This window comes from Varanus komodoensis, unplaced genomic scaffold, assembly GCF_004798865.1.
Source record: "Varanus komodoensis strain SLA01 unplaced genomic scaffold, ASM479886v1 scaffold50, whole genome shotgun sequence".
Taxonomy (NCBI): Eukaryota; Metazoa; Chordata; class Lepidosauria; order Squamata; family Varanidae; genus Varanus; species Varanus komodoensis.
Genome location: NW_025336088.1, coordinates 3,211,394 through 3,230,316, shown reverse-complemented (window position 1 = coordinate 3,230,316; position 18,923 = coordinate 3,211,394). Strand labels below are relative to the sequence as shown.

General features: G+C 42.7%; 1 protein-coding gene across 1 annotated transcript in view; it reads right to left on the bottom strand.

Annotated features, from left to right (window-relative positions):
• The window catches only part of ERBB2 (erb-b2 receptor tyrosine kinase 2), a 64,574-nt gene that overhangs the window by 12,640 nt on the left and 33,011 nt on the right, over positions 1-18,923 (bottom strand). Inside the window, exons 6-16 of the mRNA XM_044447121.1 lie at positions 18,740-18,855; positions 17,746-17,887; positions 15,193-15,309; positions 13,670-13,796; positions 11,687-11,760; positions 11,450-11,540; positions 10,004-10,203; positions 6,681-6,813; positions 6,177-6,267; positions 1,768-1,928; positions 647-694 (exon numbers count right to left, since the gene is read on the bottom strand). Of these exons, the coding sequence (XP_044303056.1) occupies positions 647-694; positions 1,768-1,928; positions 6,177-6,267; positions 6,681-6,813; positions 10,004-10,203; positions 11,450-11,540; positions 11,687-11,760; positions 13,670-13,796; positions 15,193-15,309; positions 17,746-17,887; positions 18,740-18,855 (1,300 nt within the window). The remainder of the gene's footprint in view (positions 1-646; positions 695-1,767; positions 1,929-6,176; positions 6,268-6,680; positions 6,814-10,003; positions 10,204-11,449; positions 11,541-11,686; positions 11,761-13,669; positions 13,797-15,192; positions 15,310-17,745; positions 17,888-18,739; positions 18,856-18,923) is intronic.

Sequence of the window (18,923 nt, the reverse complement as noted above, 5' to 3'; positions counted from 1 at the left end):
CATCAGTCTCTTCTCAAAGGACTTGCCCCCTAGAACTTCTAGTGCTGGTACAAGATGTAGCAAAGTCCACATGCTAAGAACTGGCCCACTATGCTTCACGTGTCAGCTTGTCCATGAATTCAGGAAGTAGCCCCAGGCAAGCCTCCCTACAGGGCTACTGTTCAGCTTTACAGGGTCATTGCAACAATTATTGGGTTAATATATGGAATATATGAACCCCTGGTGAAAGTTAGAACTAATAAATATAATTAATTCATCTCTAGCTCTCCTGTGAATCTTGCTCAATTTGCAGTCATTTCTTATTCCAACTAAACTTTCAGCACACCAAGGTACTTTGTAGGTCTTAAAACAGCAGTTTTGAAAGGTTCTCTGTTTCCATGAAGGGGCCAGAAAAATACTTGTTTTTCATTAGAAAAATAAAACAAAGATTGTTTTCAGAATACTGTATTCCCTGATCATCCATAATTATGGCTATAGTTATAGCTTTTGTTCATATAAAAATTTTGTGCAGCCCCAGATTTAAAGTTTTGTAATTTTTAAGCTCTCTGCCCTCTCCATCCTATGCATGCAATAAGCTTTATGAATATCATCTTCCACTCCATGAAGGAAAGGTTCCATCCAAAAGAAATGAGCCAAAATCCAGTACCCAGGTTTCTGATCCACAGGGCAGCCACGCTCATCCCGGAGCACACACCTGGAAAGAGAAATATGAGAAATGCTGCTCTAGATGTTAATTACAAATAAGTGGTGTTGGAGTCCAAGCCTATCTCAAAGCCCTGTGCCCATGATTATCACACGTGCAAGACTACGACCATTTTCTTAAATGGACTGAAATAACCAATAAATACAAACTATAAACAATCTGGTTAAAAAGTAGAAAAATATAAATGCTAAAACAGAAAGAGTACAGAGATACACATGCATAAAAGTTAATGATTATGTGCTTTGAAACATTATAAGAACCTGTAAAAGTCTTGTAATGTCTAGCACTGCAGGTTAAAAAAACTTTTACGAGTATAATCTCCATACAGTCAAAGCCCCCTAACAAGGAGGAGGGGGCTGCTGGTATTTCTGGCTCAGGCACTAAAATAACTTGGTGTTTGCCAGAGCCCTGCATACTTCATAGTAAGTCACTGTCTATGCATGAAATAGAACATGGCCAGGCAACCTGATTCCCGCCATTTATTTGAATTACAATTCCTGTAATTCTGGGCCACTGGCAATGCTGACTGATACTGATGGGAGGTATAGTCCAAAATATTTGTAGGGCACCAGGTTGCTTGCTCTGAAATGGAATGAGGTGGCAGAGCCCAGAAGTAGAGAACGGACTGCTTCTGGCAGCAAAAAGGGGTGAGGAGCAGGGAGTACAATTTTTGAATGCTCCCCTTAAAAAAATGGAGCAATTGAACTAGAATTTTTCTTGTTGATCTCTTTGGGGTTGCTTCTTAATGAATGTTCTGGGAAATATAACCTGTCCTGGAACCAAAGAATGAGACAGGCTGTAAACATTACTTTAAAAATAATCATAGCAACAGCAGCTGTAACAGAAGAACACAGGAAGAATGGCATGCCAACTGGGGGAAAGGAGGGTTATTCTAGAACGCTCCCTTTTGCTACATGCTATTTTTCAGAGCTGGTGTATCTTTGCCAGCCTTAGCAGGCTTAATAGTTCTTCATCCCCATTTCCCAGGACCAACTAGACGAGGCTGCTGGTGCCCCTTCGCAGCTGATCTGTCCCATAGATTCTCAGCTCTCTTGCAAACTCACAGATGGGTGCAATTGACTGAGCAGGACTGACAGATGCCTTGTTCATCAGGATACTTCCAGATGGGTACAAAAGAGCCATCGACCTTCACCCCACTGGGACACCGCTCCATGCAGAAGGGGCCATCTTTGTAATGGGCGCAAGCCACACATTGGTCTGCTTCCTAGGAAGGGAGGGAGGAAGTGGGAAACGGGGGGAGTCATTCATTTTAGCTTTCAAATAGGAATCTGCATTTAGTAACAGCCTTTTCTTTCATTATGCAAGTTGACCTCTTGCTGACATGACTATAAACAGATATAACCTTCCGAATGGAAGAATCTGGCTGCTGGATAGGAATTTAGAGATTTGGAGTCAGTGGACTGGAGGATATTGCAAAGTTGCCTCAGGAGAACAGTGTCATGGATGTTACACATTTTATTACCAGTGAAGTAAAAAGTTGTGTAACTTGGATTTGGTAATATTTCCAGCAATAAGGTAGCCCATTGACCTCAGTAAGTGATGCTCAGTGTTCGTGCTTGACATCCTCCCACTGATGTAAATGAAATGTCAAAGTGCTTCACTTGGACTGGATCACATTAAATGTTTGTAAGAAATAGTTACTTTGTCCAGTATTAAGACTGCATTAAGCTCAGCCAGCTTCACCTAAAATATCGGGAGTCTTTGGCCACATGCCAATTAGTGTTTTTGCTCTTCCATAATGGAGAGAATACAATGGCTTTGTCAGTATCATCTGGAAATGGTAGAGCCCTCCAGATGTATTGAACTGCAACTCCTATTATCCCCAGAGGTGCAGTCTAACTCATCTGGAGGTTGGGAAAGTCTTCCCTAGACCATGAGAATAGTCAGTTCTGACAACAGAGAGATACAATAAGTGTAGGCAAATCTAGCATGTTTTCTTAGATCATGTTATAAATGTATGTACTCCAAAAGTTATGTATGGTGTAAGCAGGATTTATTGCCTTTCACTCTGTGTATTCACAAGATTGCATAGAAACAAAAGTTATTATCTCCCGAATAAGCTCTTGCTTAAAACAAACAAATGTCTAAGCCTTGATGGCTACAAAGAAAAGAAGGCCCTAATATTCAGTATAACACTGGTCCTCATGAATTTACAGCAAAGTTCAACAGGTTTTCCTTTCAGGCCACAGCCCTCTACCTGCTTAGTAAATCAGTGGTAGTTAGGGGAGCCACCTGAATGAACAAACCTTAGTTAATAAAATAAATCACATTCCCTGTTTTTAGATAAAGGTACAACTTTCACAATGAGCATCATCTTAAAGAAGTGTTCCCTTGTGCATGTGAGACAAGGAAAATTGCTTGTTTGAAGATGATACCTGTATGTATTTACATATTAATACTAATTTTTGTATTAGTATGTAAATAACACATTCCCTCATATTACCCATTTAATCAAGAGGGTGGGATTCAAATATTAATGTGATGCAGCTCATCAACACAATACAAAATGCAAAACTTGGAGGACATACAAGAAGCCAGGAAAGCTTACAGCATACTACCACAGGTTGTCCTTATGGCAACAGAATGACTTTCTTTCTTTGCTTTTCTGTAAACATGTGCTGTAATTTGACCAGGGCTATAGCAAAAACAAGTGCACTTTCACTCTGATAATTTCTTTCTAGCATTTCACAGTCTTACGCATGACTGGCCATGTTGCTGCTCCATTTAAAACAGGCCTGGAGAATTTGTTCTTAGCTTTCCTTTGCAAACGGCATGAGGAGAAGGGCTGCCTTTTCTTTAGAAAGACTGGTCTGATTTTGCAGCTGCCTAGTCCAGCCTTACCAATCCTGCTGTCCTTCACAGAGGACAGCCTTCAATTTTTAGCATCCCCAGTCATGACCATGTTACCTTGGGATGCTGGGAGTTTTATTCCAACACGTGCCAAGGCTGGGACCAGCTGCTGTATTGAAATGGTTTTCCAAACTCTACCTCAGCCTTATCAAGGATACCTCAGTAAAAAGTTAAGTCATGGCAAAGGTGCTTCCCTGAAAGGCCCCAACCCGGCTGCTACCCGGCTTCTTTTGTGCAGCCCTGGTGCCATGTGCAGCCACAGGGCAGCTTTGGGCTGATATTGGCATAAAGGTTTGGCAGGATGAGAATGAATGCTACCTGTAATGTCCCCTCCTCCCCTTGCATGATCCAATTTCCTCTCACTTGCATTTCTTTTAATACATTTACATTAGAAAACTTCAACAAAATAAAAGAATTAACTACACAGACTGGAATACGCCCATTTTGAATACATGCGTATGAATTGAGAAAAAGACAGCTTTTACAAACCATAGCTAAACGTCAAGAAAGACAGACCGAATATCCATATATGTATTAGTTTGCAAGGGCCATGTATATACCATCCAATCAAATGTTGAAAGCATCATTAGGCCCGTGATCAACTGCATTATAAAGGTAAGTGAATATCCTTCCAAACTTGTAATATAAATATTTTTGGCTGTTAGGTGGAGAATGCATTTGGGCTGACCATGTGCTGACTCCCAAGAAGCAGATATGTAATTTCAGAGGACATGTGCATATGTAAATATTAAAGAGTGTTCCAGTATAAAGTTTATCTTTATTATAAGCTCCTTCCCAAAAGAAGTGGGCATTACCAAAACATATGATTAAAAGAAGCATTAGATGTGATACACCTCCAGCAATTTGCTGACTTAGACAAACCCTTATTAAAGAGACGTTGTGGTGTCCAGTAGATGCAGAACAAAGGTTTTGGGTGAACGGAGCATAACCTGCACATCATATGTGCTTCAGAAACATAAGGTAAGGCTGTAATTCATTAGTTAAGCAAAATGAAATTGCCCAATTTCCTATTCAGTATTTCTAAACAAGGATTATGGGACAATAGAACCGATTAGTTTGGAAGCATTATAAGTGCTTCCAAACACAAAGGAGCCTCTGAAGCTGCCAAGGGATTCTAACAGATGCTGCAATTTCTAGCATTGCAATTCTGCTATAACAGGCAAATCATATTTGGCATGCAAAGCCAAGAACAACAACAGCTCGTTATCAGCATTCATGGATTGATCCTACGTAAAAATCAACCTATTTGCTGCAAAAAAAATTTCCTACCCATTTTTAAAACCGTATTTCCCCATAGCATCAACTGAGCATGAGAAAAATGGATGAAAATGTGATGACCCAAGATTTTCTGCCATGTCTCTGGCATCCACAGCTGCAGGAGGAAGCTTATCTATGTTAACGTGCTGAGAGTCTAATCCCAAACATTTGGACAGTTGATCCAGAAAGGAAGATCCCAAAACCGTGTGGAAAATCTGATCTTAAGTAAAAAAGACCAAAATCTAGCAAAGATCAAGAAATAGCCCTTCTGATATATGAAGAAAGGTTCAGAAAGCCAAATTCACCTTTTAAATTGGAAGCTGCATCCTTTTCAAGTTGTAGTGGGGACTCCCAAAAGTTTCAAGACAAGGCATTGAGGTTTTGAAAATATTTGCCAGGTATAGAATCTCATATATATAACAAACAATTTGCTTCAATTTCTTCCTAACTTTAGTTAAAAGACAAACCAGGATTACAAACCAATTGATCTGGTTTCCAAAGAAGAGATGACTTGTACAAACCACATTCATTCAGTCTGGATGTAAATTGGAAATGAGGAACATAATCTGAACTTGAAAGAGAAGAGGAAGGGATGTGGAGGAAGCATGCAAGCACATTTGTTCATGTAAGCCCAAATCATGATGTGGACTGACTTCTTGGGTGTATTCTAGATCATACTCACAACCAGATTTTTTTTGGGGGGGGGGGGGGGGGGGGAGCAGGCTTAGCAAATGCCCCCTCTGGTGGATTTCCTCATTGGGCTGAGGCAAGCTTAGCAAAGTAGCATTGCTTGCAGCAGCATCTGATGGCTGGGCAAAGACCTGCCATTCCAATTTCCACCAATGCCCAAATCTACCCTGGGGAATTGTGGGAAATTCAAATGGTCACTGCCAACTCCAGCCATCCAGTACTGATCAGGGCAGGTACAGGACACCAGCCCTGCTAGAGCAGCTGCCCAAGGGCTTCAAGTGCAGTTTCAGCCATTATCTGCTTGTTCACACTCACGCTCGCGCGCGCGCGCGCTCTCTCTCTCTCTCTCTCTCTCTCTCTCTCTCTCTCTCTCTGTGTGTGTGTGTGTGTGTGTGTGTGTGTGTGTGTGTGTAGAGAATGATGTTTTCAGCTCACTATTGGACTCACAGCAAGTTCCATTTTTTTCCTCCAACCTTAGACAGTAGGGGCTGGTCTAGAAGGGAAGCTGTGGACACTTGTACCTTCTTAGACATTAACAAATGCAAGGTAAGGACAGTATGCAATGCAATTCAGAATACAGCAAAAGAGTATCAAGTATGCTTTAGCTTGGTCCTCCCTCTGACCCTGTCCTTACCGATCCATAGCAGGTCTCTGTCCCATTCTGAGGCATGCACTCTGGATGACATGAAAAGCACTGTGTCCCGTTGACATATTCCCGAGTATCTCTGTAATTGCAAATTCAAATTAATCCCAAGTTAAGGCCATTGTTGCAGCTTCCCTTCACATCCCAGAGCACCACGGAATTTTACAATTCAAAGTCCATTGCTGCAATTCTCAGTAGAACAACTTCACAGTCAGGGTTGTAGAAAAAATGAGAGACATTCTAAAAACAGGCAGGTGATATTCATGACATTTCTATGGCTTTCCAACAGACCAAGAAAACACAGGAACTTTGGAAGACTTTGGAAAATTAAACAAGACTCAGCTTTCTAAAAAATATTAGCTTTCCTTTTTATGGGGGGAAAAGATCTAGATATTTTCTGGACCACTTCTCCATGCAGCAGCCTCCCAGTGATTGTTCCCTGCCACAGGTTTCTTCTGAGAAAGGCTCCTGTTCTGCATCTCTGTTGTCACGTACCCATCCAGAACATTGCAGCTCTCGACACATTCCTTCCCCCGCAGAAAGCCACTGCAGGACACACACTGCGTTGCTCCTGGTCCCCAGCAGTATCCCTTGGAACAGAGGGGGAAGCAAACCTGGTTTTGGCGTTCTGTGGAGAGATGATATAGGGCAGAATTTGTGACCCGTTAACCTGTTATCAGCACGTCAGGCAACTATCGGCACATCAGGTCAGCCCTGATGTTCCTCTTGAAAGTGGCAAGCCAGTGTCAGAAGGAGAGTCATAAAGAACTGTAACAAAACTGTCAGCGTTGAGTTCCATGCTCAACTCTCAAAGAGAGGCTGAACTCAACAGCAGTTATGCTATTGTTATTTTAATTTCTAACCTGCCCTATGTCCAAAGTTGTCTGGATGGGTTACAGCAGTTCATAAAAAGCAGACCATAATACAATAAAGCACTATTAGTACAATGCAGGTACAATTTAGTAGGTAGGACCATTTTTTATGCAGTTGACACAGGTGTTCTATTATGCCTTTAAGCATTCTTAAGATGCCATTCAGTCAGTGAAAAGGGCAGTCTTATCCTTGTACCAAAAAGAATTGATGCCAGGTGGGCCTCAGTAAGGATAGCATTTCACAATGGAGGGCACCCACTGGAAATGCTCTCTACTTATTACTGCCATCTGACCCTCACTTGGAGGTGACACTTGGAAGAAAGCCTCAGATTGTAGTGTCCAGGTAGAATGACTTGGGGAGAGGAGCTCAATCAGTCACTCTAGGACCTTTCCCAATAAAGGAATATTTGCTACCAGCCTAAAGTTGTTAAGATCTTCCTGGTCATCTTTCAAGTCACATGGGACCGCTCTTTGCAAGGAGGCATGACCACTTACCTGGCCTAACCCTACCTCCTAATTTTTATAAGCCAAGAGCAGCAAGGATCCAGTAGGGAAGTGGTTGCATGAACCTATGTCAACCTCCTTGAACTGTAGCAGCTGAAACTCACCCAAGAAAATGGAACCAGGCTGTGCTCTGGGTACTTCAGCTAATTCCACTGCCATAACACAGGAGTCTAAGTCCCAATGCATGTAAAGATTTGGTCCTGGAAGTACCTCACAAATGTATTACAGCAGGCCTCGGACAGAGACATAGTGTCCCTAAGGCTATGTATGCAATAGGTCCTGGACAATCCTAAAAAGCTCTGCTCAGTGACAGATAAAAAACTGGACAGGCACATTAAATTCATGTATTTATTTAATTATTTATTTACTACCCTCTGTGACCATAAGTGTATCTGATTATAGCACAGAACAGAATTTGATCATAACCATTAGAAGTTTTTTCCCATCTGCACTCTATTTGTCTAAATCTTAGCAGGTAGTGATCTGACCATGACAAAAGGACTGAAACAAAGTCCCTAACTTCAGGTCACCATCCTCGTGCCAAGCTAAAAGAGACAAGTCTAGAGTATGCCCTGATGTATGTGCTGAGCCAGTGCCAGGTCGGGACCGTCCCAGGCTTCTCGTGGAGGCTGTGAAGTCCCAAGCCACATGGATGCCGATGTCCCTGAAAATCACATCACACTCAAGACTACCTCTTTCAACTCCAGTAGATTCTGCTGGGTACTGGGGAGGGGACTATACCAGCAGATCTGTCCCACTGGTGCAACACAAGATGCAAACATTCCAGACTAGCGCTGCACCAGGTACCCCAGTGGACACAGCTAGGAGAGGCTGACTCCTCCCAGTTCACCCACCCTGGTCTCAGTAATAGCAGATCAACTGCCCTGTCCATAATTAAATTGTGGATAAGCGAGGTTTTACTCTCCATCAGTCTGGCAATGAAAAGCAGCACCTGAGAGGGCAGATGGATGGAGAAACCACCAAACCTGCAAGTGTTAGGAGGGAAGAGTACAGCACAGCATTTACTGTTAGAGGGTTTAGGCAAAACGCACAAGAGAGACAACTCTGGAAATGCTGAGAATGAGATTAAACAAAGGAATCAATATTTTGTTTTTTGGGGTGAACAGAAACTTTCCTTTAGATTCACAGGCTCATGATTAAATTTGGGTTGGATCATGAGGCGTTAGAAAAGCTAAGTTTCCAGGCGACCAACATTTCTTCATGAACCAAAGAGATGAAAAAGGAAGCCATGCAAGAGGTGGCAGCTGCTGTGCTATAGTGCCTACGCACTGACCTTCGGCTTAGTATCTCTTGAGTAAATTACCAATCACATTCTGGAAATGTAAAGGAACTAACAGAAAAACTTGCAAGATCTGTGTTGATTCTACAGTGATTACAAAGAGATCATATGGAGCATTAAGCATGTTCTAACAAAATTCCAAGGACAATTGTAACGAGGATCGATCTGGACTAATCCAGTTGCCGACTTCCATGGGGATCTGCCACTTGGAAGTGATTCTAATTATTCTTAGAAGATTTTACCACGTTCCTTTTCCAGTATCCAATCTGACATTCAATATAGCATCCATGAACAAGAGGGGTCTGGGGACGAGTCCCCAGAGTTACTGCAACTGGGTGCAGGGTATGCTGGAAAGGGAAACTACATCACTATATACCCCCACATCATTGTCCCCTGCTACAACAGCACCCCCTGCTGTGTACTATACTTCTACTAGCCCCAGGTTCCTCATGTCCAGAATACCTAATCAGTTAGCTCCAAATCCTGCAAGCTGCCCATCCAAGTGCCCTAAAAAACCCTCTTCCAGCTAACTGAGGCCCAGGGGAAGGTGTCCATTCAGAACAGTCTCACTCTAACCTGGTGAAAGCCCCATCTCCACATCACCCCAGCCTACAGCTTTTGGTCCCTCCCCTTCACTTGCTACACAAGGTTAGACCAGCAGATTTCTTCCCACTCAATATATATTAGAGCTCTCCTCTCACTAAAGGCTCAGAATAAAGCAGATGGATCCTCAATCTTGCCCAACCCAAAGGAGTGCCTGAAAAGGAGAACCCCCACTGACTGGAAAGGGCCCACCAGCCAGATGTTCTCCTGGGGTGAGGCTTGGTTTCTGAATCCACTCTGGACACACCCAGTTCTTATTTTCTAACTCTTTTCCTGGCCGCTCACCCCTGTCTAAGAGCCACAAGCCAACAGCCCTACCGCACTCATGCTGTAAAAAGCAACCCTGAATTCTTGCACGTTTGCTCACACCATGTACAGAGCTGCTTGCATTTTGATTCTGTCAATGAACTCCCATATGCTGAGCAGCACAGCTCCCATCCCAACCATTCCAAACATAGCAAGGTAAAAAGGTGACTCCCACCTCTGAAAAGGGTGAGGGGGGAGGTGTCTATAGGAATAGGCTTCACGCATACACTCACCACACTGTTCAGCTGGTTTGTTGTCATTCTGGAACAGTGTCTGCCGGGGTTTTCTGAAGATGTCTCCCCAAGGAACATTTTGGATGAAGCAAAGGTTCGGGTTGTGGTGAATAAGGACCATTCCACTGCTGATTTCTTGCAGTGAACGCAGGCCCAGTGAGGTGATGTTGAGGTTTTGCAATGTGAGGGAATAGATTCCACTACCAAAAGAACAAGTTTCCTAATCAGGAAGAGCAAGGGACCAATGCCAGAAACAGCCACCATGTCTATCAATCTAGCCATTCATCCAGTCTCTGCTGAACTAGAAGTTTACTAGCCTATGAACATCCCACTTGCCAGTTTTATTGTCTCGTCATCTTCATCATCATCATCAGCAGCAGCAGCAGCAGCAGCTGCTTCTCCATTACTACTACTATCATTATTACTATTATATGCTTCATTTCTATATAGCTCAATAGCAGAAGTTCTCTGGCCAATTTGTAACAGTTTATTTGCCAAGAAACTTCTCTTATGGAATATGTATAACTTCATCAGTCTTTTAGTCCATTGTAAAAGCAAGCAAAATATTCTTTTGAACTGATTCACTCGGAAACAGAAGTGGAGAGTCAGCAACAAACCCAAAGTCACTTCATTGTGAGCTTCATGACTGGGTGGGAAGCAGAACGTGGATCTCCCAAGTCCCAGTTCACAACTCTAACCACTATGCCACAGCAGCTCATACATCACACTAGTTATAGCCCCTCATGTGGGACTGATTTTATTAGGTCTGCCATCCTTTGGTGGAAGGCAAGCTACCAGGTTCTTTCCTCACCCAAGGCCAGCTCTTAGCTTCTGCACCACCTGCAAGACTAAGCCACGACAGGTATTTTCCCTTCAGGAGGAATGGCCAAAATAGCTATTGCTTCAAGCGGGAACAAAGAGCCCATGACCCTCCAAGCACTGGACTACAATTCTCATCATTCCTGACTACAATCTGTGCTGGCTGTGGCTGATCCAAGTTCTTCTCGCTCATCGGGAAGACAACAGGCTCTGCACCCTTGACTTAGGGGAAGCAATAGTCCTCTTGAACGTTCTTGAGGTGGTGCTTGACCAGGTGACCATATAAGTTACAATAAATACCTGGGCTTTGGTGATGCTCACATTCCTATTCAAATGTAGACAGATTTTACAAATTTCAGAAACAGATACACACTAGTGAAAACTGGCAGTCATGTAAGTGTACTTGTCAGTGTTCACTTGTGTGTGTGTAAAAAAGAGAAGAGGAATATCATGTATATTTGGAGAGCCACAAATTCATCTGGGTGGGCAGCATTCATCCATGCAAATGTTTGTGGCTTTCCTAAGACCACCTGGTGAGTAAGTTTGGATATAGATTTCCAGATGCATAGCTTAGTATCCTAGTTACACCACAGATACCACCTTTGTCAAAATGCTGACAAAACTTACTTGTAGAGGGCTCGCCCCCGGATCACCTGAAGATTCTGGAAGGGGCTCAAGTCTGAGAAGCTCCCTGGCCATGATTCAATGTATAAGAAGCCTATGAAAACACAGGTTGTTTTCTGTTCATCTGAGTGCCGTAGCATCTAATTTGTGATTAATTATGCTACCCCCATAACAGTAGAGTGACCCTTTTGTCTAGGGAAGTGGTGAGTAGGTCAATATTCAGAAATCATTTTTAGATACCTGTTAGATCCTTCAGGTTCTCAAAGGCTTTAAGGTGCTCAGGATTCAGGGGTGGGGTATTGGTGGAAGGATCCCTGGAGATAAAGGAAAGAAAGTGTATTACAGGAAAATGAGGGGCACATGCAAGGACACCTTAAACTGCTCCTCTACCCCTTGTTACATCAAATGTAACACCCTGGACAAGTTCAGCAACTGCTAATAGTTGCCAAAATCCTCAAGCCACACTCAAAGAAATCACAGTAACATTGTTGTAGGGAAATCTAACTGGAAGTGAATAAGTAACAACCCTGTCAAATACTTCCAAAGTTACCTGTTCTTCCACATGGAGATACAGTGATAAGAAGGAGTAGATAACCACTTGAGAGGTATTCATTGGTACATGTCACATTGCCAAGAATCCTGGCTTATCAGGATTGAATGATCAGACAGAGACACAAATTGCCCGATTGCTGCTTGGTTCTTGCAATCACGCACAGCTGAACAAAGCCTGGACTCCTTGTGATGTGATTATCATGACATTTATGTGAGGATTCTGGCTTGCCACTTCCCAGACAAGCCAGAGCCATAAGTCATGACTTCTTGTTAACTTATGAACAAGTTATTTGGAGAGTCACAAACCAGAATTCTGGTATGGATGTCATGAGAAATAAAACATAGATGGAAGACCCTATTTAGCTGCTTCCACTTGTCAAAGGAGGCAGGTGGAAGTGTTTGGGCACTGTGAACCTGCATGCCTGCTCAACCATGCTAAGCTAGGATTCTTAGCTACCACACCCCTGACTTATCATGATGCATAAACAAGGCCTGTGAATACTGTCTCCAATTCTTCTTTTTCCTTGGATTGCAGCTTTGAGGATAAAGGTGCAACTTTAGCCTGTCAAGCTTTTCAGCAATGTAATAAAACTGTTGGCATGTGGTGCTATTCGCATGTATGTATGTATGTATGTATGTATTTATTTATTTATTTTATTTAAGATATTTGTATGCCGTCCTTTGTGAGAGCCTCAAGATGGCTTACACAAATAAAATACCTATACATAAAAGTATAACATAAATAAATTAACGACCCACTCTGGCTGCAATTAAAATACTTAATAAAATTCAATATTAAAACTTGTTAAAATATTGATTAAATAAAAAGGTCTTAACCTGGCGCCGAAAAACATATAATGACAGTGCCAGGTGGACCTCCCTGGGGAGCACTGGGATGTTTTACCTTTTTCTCTGTGGTCATATGGCTTTGAACCCTCTATCTATCTATCTATCTATCTATTTATTTAGAAAGCTTAGTAAGCTTTCATTTAAAAATAAAAGAGGGCGGAGGATGCTAAATGTTGCAAGACATTCCTAATTTCTGAGGATGCTAGATTTTGCAACAACTTCCTAATTTAATATTTATATGGTACAGCCATGTGGAATATGCATATACAGGGCTTTTCATGGGACAATCTGACCACTAAATTTCATCCAAGGACAGAGAAAAGACTTTACATACAGAAACATTCCTACACAAACAAAAAACCACAGCAGCTCTTTACCCAGGGAAGAATTCTGGCTTCTGCTTAGTTTTGCAAATTGCATGACAGTCATTCATTCCTTTGAATCAAGTGCTGATTCAACCCTCAGACGTGACACTTCCCATACATTGTCTACCTTGAGCAAGGTAGAACAAAAAATATTTTTGAAACATCATACATAGGTTTATGAAGTTCGCTTCACCTCATTTAAAAGCAAGAACCAAGGTACATTTTTCCAAAAACTGCAAAATTGTTCAAGATATAACATCACTTGCCCAGCTGTTTTTGTGGTTTTTTAAAAGCTTGCTATAAAATAAAAGAAGTAGTTTTTTTGTAAACTGCTTCCATCACCTTTATAGCAGTTCATTTGCACAAATTAAAGCCAGGATTGCTCTGTATGGAACACTGCCATAGGCGTGTCAAACAATCTGATACATGCTTCACATGTGACTTCTCCGCTACTCACCCTGCAAAGGACTCTGGCAGAAAGGCTAAGCTGCCAAAAATCTTGGTGCAGCCAGCAAAGTGGTGGATGTTGGATGCATCAACAGCACGAACCCCTTTCAGGAACTCATTCCCCAAGCCATAGCAGACTGAGAGAGAGAAAGGTGTGCTATTTACGTATGTATTTATTAAAAGCGTTTCTAACCCATCCACCACGAATGTTTCAAGACAGCTTACAATAAGGGGAAGTACAGGTTTATAGATATTATAAGCCAACAGTGCAGAACAGCTAATGGGATCACCACATCACAAGCCCTCTACCTTTCACTGTAGGGTCAGTTTGGACATTATTGGGTGGCAAATAAGTTCAGGGCTATTTCTTAGCTGAAACCAAGGAGATTGACATTGAATAGTGTGGCAGGCCTGAACCCTAAAAAGCCAGGCCTGGGTCTCCAGCTATTTAAATGGCTTGCTTTGCTTTGATACTAAAGTATAGTGGCTTACAACAAACAACTGAGCTCTGCTTAGCAGCCCCCGACCCTGACAGCCTGCTTTCATAGAACTAAGGAGTTTCCCTTTCTGATATTAAGATGTCACAAGGAACACACACCCTGCACATCTGCAGCCTTGAGCGTTCCTTATGAGGCATAATTTCTGCAGGCAAGTGCCGATAATGAGCCTGTGCTTTGATGTCACACAGAGATGGAACCTGGGGCATCCAGAGGGAATTTTCCTTCCCACTTCATTATTTCTTAGCACCTCTGTAAGTAGTATCAAAACTATCTCAGTAATTATATCTTTTTATTGTGTAGAATGCTGTACACATGTGCTGAATACCGTTAAGTCTGTAATCTATAAAAGCAAGCCACTTTCTTTGTGCTCTGGTGAGGGGGATTCTGTTTCTATCTGAATCCAGCTGATTGGAATCCTACCTTGCCGAGGCCCTCACTGCATGGGGCAAGAAGTTTGCTGCCAAATGTTTTAAAGTCTAGTTGGTTTGGATATTATTGCAGTAATAAATAATCCCCTTCTTAGTGAACCTGGAGTTGGTGTATCATTCTCTGGAAACCCCAACAAACTACTGCCCACACCCAGGGCAACACAAATAGTTATGCTCAAATAGAAGGGTAGAGTCTAAACTGAGCAAAAAAGAAAATGTGCATCCACTTCAAAATTCGCTGCAGCACCCACAAGTCTTCTCTAGAACTCCCTCCGGCCACTTCTGCAAGTAGAGATGATGCTCTGGGTTGTTAGGGACAGGGTTAATGGAGATATGTATGATGCAGTACGAAGGCTGGTATTTAACTGGAAATACAGAATCAACCTGCTAACAGCCAACCAGTCCTTATAATCACAGAATAGTAGCGTTGGAAGGGGCCATGAAGGCCATAGGGTCCAACTCCCTGCTATTGCAGGACACCACATTACACCATCCCACTCAGATGGCTGTCCAGTTTCTTTTTGAACGTCTCCAGTGCAGGAGAGTCCACCGCCTCCCTAGGCAGCAGGTTCCACTGTCGTATTGCTCTCAGTGAGGAAGCTTACCTTCTGGGCAGGGGTTGTTGCATTTCTCACACTTCTGCATGGTGCCCACACTCACTTCCTGGCTATTTGGTGGACACACCAAAGTACAGGAGCCAAGTTCTGCAGCCAAGTAATTATCTGTCATCAGGCAGAGAAAGCAAATGAGTACTTAATAGTCTAAATCTTCTAAACATCACATACATGTACTGTTTCAAGGAGTCGGTTTCCAGTAAGACTCACACACAGCAACTATAATGTGAAAGACAAAAGGCCTGTCAATAGAAGTTTCCAGCAGCTCGTCAAGGTTTATAGTATTCCTGTTTCCCTAGAGTTTTTTCAGATGCTAATCCTTTTCCAGAAGTAGCATAATAGCTGGGAAGGTTAATATTTAGTGGCCAGGTTGAGTTATGCAATGGGGAAACAAGACATAATTTCTACATGTCTTGGAAGTTACAAATGGTCATGGGTTTCCAGCATGTACATAGCATGTGTACTACATGGGAAGTACATGCTATACTCTACAATGAATATGCCCATTTTTGTCATGTCTGAAGTAGCTCCAAGATGTCAGAGCCACCGAAAAAAAGGTTCAGGCAAAAAGCATATGGAACTCTCCTTTCAGAACTGTACCACCTCAAGGTGTAGGTTGGTAACTGCATGTTTGAATATGCCTCCAAATCTCAAAGCCCCTGCACATGGAAAAAATGCATGCCAGGGCAGCAAGGATAAACCTTCTCTCTTAGAACTGCTGTTTTCTGCATAGTGGTTTTACGCTTTTTAAAAAGACTTGAAAAAACATTGAACGTGATGGACTTCTCAGTGCATTCTGAAGTGGTTCAGTCTTCCCAGGATTATAACATTCTTTTTCTGAACATTTAAAACTCTTCTGAACTGCAGAATGGGTAAACGTATCTTCAAACATCTCAGAAAAGAGGTTTAGGGACTACATTGGAGAGCTCAAAACAAGAAAAGTCGGGAGAGCTATGGGCTTCCTTCCTTTGATTAGCAGGATTAGCACGTTGGATTACAGGTCTCCTTTGGTCTCACCTAGCAAGGCAGTTCTTATATTCTTTCGTCCAGGCCAATAGCCAGGCTTCTGGTATAAATATATTGCGTGACCATTCTAAAGACCTCTTCTCACCTGCCTATCAAGAATGTAGACACGGGTATTCTGTTTTTTCTCAAGACCATCTGATTAATCAGGCAAGCTCTCACCCTTTGACAAAGAGAATCCTTTAAGGCAATTTTCTTTACTCATGATGGGGTGGGAGGGGGGACAGAAGAAAAGATACAACAGTATAATCCTTGCTAAGGTGGTAAAAACCAGTGGGGTGGGCTATATCACAGTTGACTACAGATAGGGACTTGAATCATTGAACGATCCTCCATATTTACAAGTCTGTACACAACAGTGTAGGATATCAAGCGGTTTGCTCCAGTTTAAGAACATCAAAAATTGGAATGTGTCCAATAGAAATTGCTAAGGGGCAAGGACAGGTTGAAGGAGTTGGGTGTGCCTAAGATTGCCATCTTCATACATCTGAAAGGTTGCCACATGAATGATGAAGCAAGTTTGAGTTGCTCCAGAGGGTAGAAGCCAAACCAAGGGGTTTAAATTGCAAGAAAAGGAACCAGACTGAACTTTAGGAAGAATGTCCTGATGCTGTGAACAGTCTGACTGCAGAACAGACTGCCTTGCCCTGTGGAAGACTTTCTTTCAGTAAGAAGAGGCTGAATGGGCCCTTCCAGCACCAGCAAAGTGTTGACCTAGATTTGCTTTGAGGCCTTTTCCAATTGTGTGAGTCCATGTGTATGGAATATCTTGCATGGAGATACTGCACCTTCAATTGTGTGAGTCTCCAGCTTGAAAAAAAAGTGAAGCCTCCCAGATGAATACAGGCTTTCAACACAAAGCTATTAATTTCCTGTATCCTTTTTATTTATCACATTTATATCCCACCATTTTTCTTGTGAAGAATCCAAGACAGCTTACATAGTTCTCCTCCTCTTCCTTTTATCCTCACAACCCTGCGAGGTAGGTTAGGCTGAGAGTCAGCGACTTGCCCAAAGTCACCCACTAAGGTTTATGGCTAAGTGGGGACTAGAATCTGGACAATCGAGTCCCAGACTAACAGTCTCACCACTATGCCACATTGTCTTTTTCAGTTTTGTCACAGAATGAAGATTAACTACTACAAAAGGCACATTTCATTTCCTGCTTTTCTACTACATAACCGCTTGGTCGCCCCGTGATACAGCAAAATAGGGAAAACATACAAGTGAAAAAGCATTTTCTTTCATTTTAACACGTGAATCTGGTATTTTCCCTGCTCTGAAAAATGTGCTGAAAAGGCTTTTTAGTCACCAAAGTGCAACTGGAGGGTCACCGTTTTGAATAAACAAGTTATAAACAACCATGCATCTGGTATGATAAAAGTATGATAAATGCTGTATGTATTAGGACTAAGCAAAAGGTTATAAATATCCTAAGTCATTTTTGGCTCCCAAACCTGCCCTCCACAAACACATACAGACATCCACACATACAAAACAGATGGGATGACAGAGCCTTACATGGGCATTCAGTGACACAAGTTGCTCCAAAAGTGTATCGCCCATCCGGATTGATCATAGACTCATAGGTGTCTGGTCTGTAGTGTGTGAGAAATGGGCAATGCAGTTCACAGATCCCACTGTGGTTGAAGTTTAGGCAGGCCTGGAGAAACAGAAAGGGGACAGCTTTGTTTTGGTTTTTAAGGGAAAATGCACTTTGAGAGGATTACTGTTAGAAGCACAGCATGCAAAAACCCAGGGGACAACATTCTACAATAGCAGACATGTTAATCTTTCCGATAAAAAGCAGCAAAGCTTTGTGGCTCCACAAAGACTCATTACTTCTGGCAACAATCTTTCTGCAGACAAGAACCATTACTTTAATGGCACAGCCTCTAAAGCTGTTTCTTATATGAGTTCCTCTCTTCAGAATGCTGAGATGTTCCAGGGCAGCACTGCAGGGCTTTTGACAGAGAGAAAGCAGTGGAGTCTCTTAATATTTACTCTGCAAGCACAGGATAGCTGGAGATAAACACATAGTCCTGCAGCAGGCAGTAGACACTGAAAGAATAGCCTTCCCATAGTCAGAGTATACATCCCTGATCCCTGCTAACTCCAGCTGGAATTTGTTAGTTCAGGCTCCCAGCCTGTCCCTGTCCTCCTCTTGCTCACTCCCACTGAGTACTGATCTCCAGCCCAGACGATGAACTGCATTAGCAACCTTGATCAAAGGCCAATGGGACATCCTGGGTTATTTAGCTAGCGACCTGCCACCTAAAGAGAGCTGGCAACACCTTGGCCAGGTAGGGAACTGAAAAGCCAGTCAGCACCTGATGCTAACAGATCCAGCCATCTCCTGCTAGGTTCCACCAAAGTTCGCCCCTGAGTTGCCCATCTCTTTCCCCTAGCATGGGGAGCAGGACCAACATTTTTGGAGTGGAAACCTGGCCCCTTATGTGGCAAGTGGGGAAAAGCCATCCCAGGATGGACTAGGCACCTCAGGACATATACTCACCAGGCAGTCGGAGTGTTTGGGTCCTGTGCAGCCGGCTGCACACTGCTCGTGACAGCAATCCGTGGGACGTTCCCCCTTGCACCTTGGACAGCTGCTGGCACAGATAGTGCTTGTCACTGGCAGGGGCAAAACAGAAAATGGAAAGGTGAGACACATGCCATCGTCATGCCCCTTTCAGACTCCA